Here is an 8,285-nt window from a genome sequence, read left to right as displayed (position 1 = left end):
TGGGGGATGCCTATGATCATATTTGCTTAAAGTCATCTTGAACTGAAATAAGCAATTAGGGAACCCCAGGAACCAATCAGGGGTATCCCTCTAGCTGATTAACAGGAGAATGGAAACAAGTGACTCCAGGCAGTGGCTCACCCCTGGCTACTGCAGGTCCTGGAAGCAATATAGGTGAACTATTCCTCTATTGCACTTCAGTGCAACATCTCTGTAAGATGGTTGGGATGGAGATAAAATTGGGAAGAAATCCTTCCACCTACCTTGAGCTCCCTGATAAATGGTGATATAGAAGTGCGGAAATAAATATAATAACCCCTTGTTAGCAAAGATGGTGAAAGGACTGCATGCCAGCATTATTGCAACTGGGTGTACTTCCCAGTAACTGTAACCATGGATACATCTGACTGCGCTGCCTGGAAAAGAAGAGATATATCAAAATAATGTCTGCAGACAAATGTCAAGACAGAAGGCCAAAGGGTCTCTTTGGGGCAGGGGGATTAACCTGAAGTAAAACCAATCTCCACACAATCTGGCATACTCAGAAGGGAATTTTATAAAATCACTAGCATAATTATCAGCCTTCATTCATGAAGCAGTTAAGAGAGAGAGAGGAGGGGGAGGGGAGGGAGAAAGAAAGGAAAGAAAGGAAAGAAAGAAAGAAAAAGAAAGAAAGAGAAAGAAAGAAAGAAAGAGAAAGAAAGAAAAAAACTTGGACTTTAGTATCTTGGCTCTTCTGTCTGAGTGAAAAAGAAACAGTCAAAATACTTAGCCTGACTGCTGTGCATATAAGAACTGGTGCAAGAATCTACAAACAAGTCGAAGAAAATGGTCCAGATTCATCATGGCTGCATTTTAAAGTAGAATCCACAGCCTTGATTGGATTCTCTGGAAGAAAATCAGAGCTATTGCTATAGGAGGACCTGACAAAGGATCATTCCTTTTAAGGACTTGTGAAAACAATATTAAATCAACTGAAACTTGGGAATCAGGGTGAATCAAGAGTCTGCCCTGGTAAGAAAATAGACCATCATCAGCATCTACAAAAAGAGCTGTATTCTTGGAAATACTTATGGGGCAGTCTCATTACTGCCATGTAATATCACTGCTGTGGGAGTTACATGGATTACTAGGTTGTTTCTCAATGTAATTCATTGTGCTAGTCATTAATTATAGAAAATGCTAAATCAGGGGTCCCCAGTCCATGGGTCATGGCCTACTACCAGCGCCACCACACTTGCATGAGTGGCAGGTACATGTATCCACTGCTCACACAAATAAAGCTGTGTGTGCACGTGCATGCCTGCCCCTCACATAAAATCATTCCTTCTTCCTCCCCATCCATGCCGAGCCACCAGAAAAGTTGGGGAACTCTGTGCTAAATGTTCTCATCTATCAAGAGATTCAACAGGAAGAGTCATGGGAGCAAGTGTTATCCATAGGAACTCTTTATCTGTTGGCTCCTGAAACAAGGGCAGACCCCATTTGAATGGCTGTTTCAGAAAGTCATTGGAAACTGGAGTTTACACTGAATTTTTTATATGAAATTATTATATTTTATATAAAATTATTATATTAATGTTTGTTGCATTAATGTTTGTTGTAATGAATGTTTATTATTATATTAATTTTTAATTAGTGTTTTGCACTTAGAAATGCTTTGTTGCAATGTATAAATCATTAGCCATTAGCTTTTGACATATTGTCTCCAGAGCACTTTGATTTTTTTCAAAAGGTTGAGTGGGCGGCTGTTTTTAAATGAGAAAGCCACTAATTGAAAACAGGCTTCTTACTACAACAGACCTTTCTTAATAGAAAATTGGAAAACACCACATACCAGAGTGATTCTCAGTTTATGTTAGGATTAATACCTTTCTCTAGTTTCTGGCCCTTGAAATGCTAGAACTCTGAGAATTCGACTTTCAATAGAAGAAAATCAGGTGATTAAAAAAAGATGGGGACCTTTTCTGTTTTCAAGAATCCCTAAATACTGCCCCTACAAGCACAAATGCAATGAAATAATTTATCAGTTGAGTGCAGCACGTTGTGTTAGTGCATATAGTAGTCAAGTAGCTCCTGAGGCCATAATGGAGGGATCTTAACTCTGATTCATCAATAGAAGTCTCCATACATATGTGGATGGAAAAGACAGAGTAATTTCAGAGTAAAAATTAAGTTCTTATTTTAAAATTTAATGCCTCCTATCTATCTTACAATGTATTTCTGATATGCTAATATATAATAAAAAGAACCAACTGCACAAGTCATCCATAACGTCTTTCTGCATTTTTGATCTGAATCAAGGCAAAATAGCCTATGCATACTCTATTAAAAAAGAATGAGTAAAATACTGAAAGATATCACCATAATTATGATTTTATATTTGTAATTTGGAGAAAGCAGAGAATGCATCCATGAATCTAATTTTCACAAGATTACACTACATTACCTTTATTTCTTCAGAAGCAAATTTTTATTATAAAATATATGCTAATTAATTGAGAAAGAAAGGAAATCTCTTATAGAAAATATATCAAGGGACTGACAACCACCAAGGTTATCCTGTTTCCACATTTGTATTTCTAAATTATACATCAGCTTGAATTATTTGTATCTCATGTGTGAGAAATTTGGGAGGTTTCACTAATGAATATTTAAACTGACATAAATAGAAATGTGTTTTTATGGCATTATGAGTGTGGCTTATATTTTTTTCTACAATGAAATTATCATAGTAATATCTTTGTATTGAAAATTATTTTTTATTTTATGTATGTCTACAAATCTTTTCAGGTTGGAAAAATGGGTGTGTTTATTACCTGTGGAAAGGATAATTCCACCTTAGGCCTGATTTGGTTGCTTAATTTAGAATAAATAAAACTAATTACAGTTATGATGCTGCTTCTGCTTCTTATCTGAAATAAAAGAGAGACAATAAAAGTGACTAAGCATCCTTGAAAAGGCAGGGAACATTGTTATTTTAATCAATTATTTTTATTACTCCTCCCTTATTTGTATATTGAAGACTCATCTGAATGATGGATCTAAATTATCTACTTCAGTATTTTTCAACCTCAGCAATTTTAAGCTGTGTGGACTTGTATCCAGAATTCCCAGCCAGCATGCCTAGTATGCACACAGTTTGAAGTTGCTAAGGTTGAGAAACTTGTTGAATAATCCATGGCTCAGGGTGCCTGCCAGCATTCCCAAGACTCAAGTTGGGAATCAAGGATTTTTCCTGATATCTCCTTTCCTTTCTTCTCTGTCTAATACAATTTATATGGCTGTTTTACTAACAAATTGCAAAATAAGTATAAACTGCCCCAGGATTGTTATTTTCCTGAATTCCATATAGCAACTATAGCCTTGATAGAACTGTAGGTCTTTCCTTCCTGAGCATCTGCAAATAACTCAAAGGCCAACAGAAGTTATCTGTGACCATGATAAGGGATTAATAGTATGTTCCAACTCCAGATCACATCATCATTATCCTGAAACAGAAATCAGGTTTCACCTGTTGGGAGTTAGGGACATAAATAACTGGGTCAGGTCCAGGGCTGCCAGAGACACAATGAATTCCTGAGCCATCTTCTGCCCAGTGGAAGCAATTAAAATCTATCAGTATGATCATTCTGGGAATATCCCCTGTCAATGCAGCTGCAGCGTTGATTGGGTAGGGAAACTTTGCAGAAGGGTGGCTTGTACAATAGTAACAATCCCATATAGTTCAGAAATATTAAGCTAGGAAATAGTATACGCAGTGTAATGCGAAAGATCTTTGGAGACGGATGAATAAATGTTGCCTAGGAAATGGTTAGATAAGAGAGAGCATAGCCTGCAGCTAGAGAGTGGGCAGAGCAAGAGGCTCAAATGGGACCCTCCCTTGCTTCTCAGGTTGTAAAAGAGATTGCAGGAGATTTGTATTTTCAGACTTGCAAGATTCTGTTAATGTAGCCTTACAATAAAGTAGAATGAGCTCATCCAGTAGTATTTCCTGTGTAATCTACCTGGGAAAACTGGCATATAGGCACTTCCCAATTTTTATGTAAATAGGAGTGTGAAAAAAATTAACATTGCAAAGAATATATTGCCTGAAAGGTATAGGATTATTTAGCCATGAAAGTATCTCTCAGTAGTAGGAGAGGAAGGAAGGAATGCAACAGTTAACAGAAGCACCTACCCAGCTGGATTTTCCCATCATACCATAAAGTTCCTAGAAAGGACTTTACTTCTAAATAACATTTATTGAATGTTTATTTCCTATTTCCCACTTATTTTATTGTAATTTATAATCTTCTGGGAGGAATGTTACCCTGAAAGGTAGGATATACATATATATATTAAAAAGTTTAAAATAATAATATTATTACCTTATCTTGTCTGGTTCTCTACAAGACCACAGGTTTTAGGTCATGTACTCTCATAGAAAAGACAAAAAATATTTAATGCTAGTACATGTCTTACAGATTAATCAAAATGTTGAGATCCAGAGAGGTCGCTTACGAGATGACATCAAAGAGTATAAATTCCGAGAATCTCGCTTGCTGCAAGATTACACTGAACTTGAGGAAGAGAACATCTGCCTTCAGAAACAAGTGTCTATTCTGAAACAGAACCAAGTGAGTATTGTCAAGTTATTATCTTGCTTGGTTGTGTGTGAGGGAAGCATATAACGTGTCCAATGCCTCAAAATTTCATAGCTTTGTGAGGAAAGTGGTAAATAATGAGTGTGCCCAGATACTATTGCACTGCCAGATACTTCCCTTGGTGTCCACCAGCCTCTTTTAGGGAAGAAGCTGGAAACTAGCAGCTGGCAAGTCCCTGCCTTTTTCATCCCAAAGCTCTCTCTAGATAGTAGAACACATCCTANTGGGGGATGCCTATGATCATATTTGCTTAAAGTCATCTTGAACTGAAATAAGCAATTAGGGAACCCCAGGAACCAATCAGGGGTATCCCTCTAGCTGATTAACAGGAGAATGGAAACAAGTGACTCCAGGCAGTGGCTCACCCCTGGCTACTGCAGGTCCTGGAAGCAATATAGGTGAACTATTCCTCTATTGCACTTCGGTGCAACATCTCTGTAAGATGGTTGGGATGGAGATAAAATTGGGAAGAAATCCTTCCACATACCTTGAGCTCCCTGATAAATGGTGATATAGAAGTGCGGAAATAAATATAATAACCCCTTGTTAGCAAAGATGGTGAAAGGACTGCATGCCAGCATTATTGCAACTGGGTGTACTTCCCAGTAACTGTAACCATGGATACATCTGACTGCGCTGCCTGGAAAAGAAGAGATATATCAAAATAATGTCTGCAGACAAATGTCAAGACAGAAGGCCAAAGGGTCTCTTTGGGGCAGGGGGATTAACCTGAAGTAAAACCAATCTCCACACAATCTGGCATACTCAGAAGGGAATTTTATAAAATCACTAGCATAATTATCAGCCTTCATTCATGAAGCAGTTAAGAGAGAGAGAGGAGGGGGAGGGGAGGGAGAAAGAAAGAAAGAAAGAAAGGAAAGAAAGAAAGAAAGAAAGAAAGAAAGAAAGAGAAAGAAAGAAAGAGAAAAAGAAAGAAAGAAAGAAAGAAAGAAAGAAAGAAAGAAAGAAAGAAAGAAAGAAAGAAAGAAAGAAAAACTTGGACTTTAGTATCTTGGCTCTTTTGTCTGAGTGAAAAAGAAACAGTCAAAATACTTAGCCTGACTGCTGTGCATATAAGAACTGGTGCAAGAATCTACAAACAAGTCGAAGAAAATGGTCCAGATTCATCATGGCTGCATTTTAAAGTAGAATCCACAGCCTTGATTGGATTCTCTGGAAGAAGATCAGAGCTATTGCTATAGGAGGACCTGACAAAGGATCATTCCTTTTAAGGACTTGTGAAAACAATATTAAATCAACTGAAACTTGGGAATCAGGGTGAATCAAGAGTCTGCCCTGGTAGGAAAATAGGCCATCATCAGCATCTACAAAAAGAGCTGTGCTCTTGGAAATACTTATGGGGCAGTCTCATTACTGTCATGTAATATCACTGCTGTGGGAGTTACATGGATTACTAGGTTGTTTCTCAATGCAATTCATTGTGCTAGTCATTAATTATAGAAAATGCTAAATCAGGGGTCCCCAGTCCATGGGTCATGGCTTACTACCAGCGCCACCACACTTGCATGAGTGGCAGGTACATGTATCCACTGCTCACACAAATAAAGCTGTGTGTGCACATGCATGCCTGCCCCTCACATAAAACCATCCCTTTCCCTCCCCCCCCATCCATGCCGAGCCACCAGAAAGGTTGGGGAACACTGTGCTAAATGTTCTCATCTATCAAGAGATTCAACAGGAAGAGTCATGGGAGCAAGTGTTATCCATAGGAACTCTTTATCTGTTGGCTCCTGAAACAAGGGCAGACCCCATTTGAATGGCTGTTTCAGAAAGTCATTGGAAACTGGAGTTTACACTGAATTTTTTTATATGAAATTATTATATTTTATATCAAATTATTATATTAATGTTTGTTGCATTAATGTTTGTTTTAATGAATGTTTATTATTATATTAATTTTTAATTAGTGTTTTGCACTTAGAAATGCTTTGCTGCAATGTATAAATCATTAGCCATTAGCTTTTGACATATTGTCTCCAGAACACTTTGATTTTTTTCAAAAGGTTGAGTGGGCGGCTGTTTTTAAATGAGAAAGCCATTAATTGAAAACAGGCTTCTTACTACAACAGACCTTTCTTAATAGAAAATTGGAAAACACCACATACCAGAGTGATTCTCAGTTTATGTTAGGATTAATACCTTTCTCTAGTTTCTGGCCCTTGAAATGCTAGAACTCTGAGAATTCGACTTTCAATAGAAGAAAATCAGGTGATTAAAAAAAGATGGGGACCTTTTCTGTTTTCAAGAATCCCTAAATACTGCCCCTACAAGCACAAATGCAATGAAATAATTTATCAGTTGAGTGCAGTACATTGTGTTAGTGCATATAGTAGTCAAGTAGCTCCTGAGGCCATAATGGAGGGATCTTAACTCTGATTCATCAATAGAAGTCTCCATACATATGTGGATGGAAAAGACAGAGTAATTTCAGAGTAAGAATTAAGTTCTTATTTTAAAATTTAATGCCTCCTATCTATCTTACAATGTATTTCTGATATGCTAATATACAATAAAAAGAACCAATTGCACAAGTCATCCATAATGTCTTTCTGCATTTTTGATCTGAATCAAGGCAAAATAGCCTATGCATGCTCTATTAAAAAAGAATGAGTAAAATACTGAAAGATATCACCATAATTATGATTTTATATTTGTAATTTGGAGAAAGCAGAGAGTGCATTCATGAATCTAATTTTCACAAGATTACACTACATTACCTTTATTTCTTCAGAAGCAAATTTTATTATAAAATATATGCTAATTAATTGAGAAAGAAAGGAAATCTCTTATAGAAAATATATCAAGGGACTGACAACCACCAAGGTTATCCTGTTTCCACATTTGTATTTCTAAATTATACATCAGCTTGAATTATTTGTATCTCATGTGTGAGAAATTTGGCAGGTTTCACTAATGAATATTTAAACTGACATAAATAGAAATGTGTTTTTATGGCATTATGAGTGTGGCTTACATTTTTTTCTACAATGAAATTATCATAGTAATATCTTTGTATTGAAAATTATTTTTTATTTGGAGACTTCCGGTGGCAGGCGCCTTCGCTGGACGCAGCTGTTTGCTGCTCCCGCCTGTTTCTGCGTAAAAGCCGTTTTGACAGCCTGCATCAGCTGTCAAACGGCTTGATACCTTTCCCCTGGGCATAGGGGGAAAGGTGAGCTGCCCGAGGTAGGAGTTGAGTTCCCGAGTCGTCCCTGGTGGACGATGTAGGTGAGAACTCCTCCGGAGCCCCGGGTTTCTCCGCGATCCAGGACGTCTTCGCTATAAGCGAAGCTAGGAGCTGCCGTCACCGCTGCGACTTAAAGATAACTGTGAGTTCCGTATAAGCAGACGAACCGACCCTGGAAGTCTGTCTTTTAATTTTTGGACTATACTCTAACTTGGACATTATATTCTTCTCATATTTGAGTTGGAATGTGGAAAAGTGAACTTAAAATGGCGATGATTTGATACTTTTCAGCAAGAAGTGAAAGTGATTTCCGGTTTGAACTTTTGTTATTTTTAACTGGCGCACTATTTGCTTTGGTTGAACTTTCTATAAGACTTTTTAACAAATTGGATTATATTGGATTATACTGCAAGTATGGCTTCGAAAAAAAC

The 8,285-nt window shown here is 37.3% G+C and overlaps 1 protein-coding gene across 1 annotated transcript in view; it reads left to right on the top strand.

The window, feature by feature from the left end:
- LOC107299857 (protein bicaudal D homolog 2-like) overlaps positions 1 to 8,285 on the top strand; it is a gene marked incomplete at both ends in the record, with an annotated part of 23,125 nt that overhangs the window by 9,797 nt on the left and 5,043 nt on the right. The window contains one exon of the mRNA XM_015829198.1: positions 4,467 to 4,619. Coding sequence (XP_015684684.1) covers positions 4,467 to 4,619 — 153 coding nt within the window. The remainder of the gene's footprint in view (positions 1 to 4,466; positions 4,620 to 8,285) is intronic.

This window comes from Protobothrops mucrosquamatus, unplaced genomic scaffold, assembly GCF_001527695.2.
Source record: "Protobothrops mucrosquamatus isolate PMUCROS unplaced genomic scaffold, P.Mucros_1.0 scaffold5608, whole genome shotgun sequence".
NCBI lineage: Eukaryota > Metazoa > Chordata > Lepidosauria > Squamata > Viperidae > Protobothrops > Protobothrops mucrosquamatus.
The sequence above is the reverse complement of the archived record's forward strand: the minus strand, read 5'-3'. Positions and strand labels throughout refer to the sequence as shown.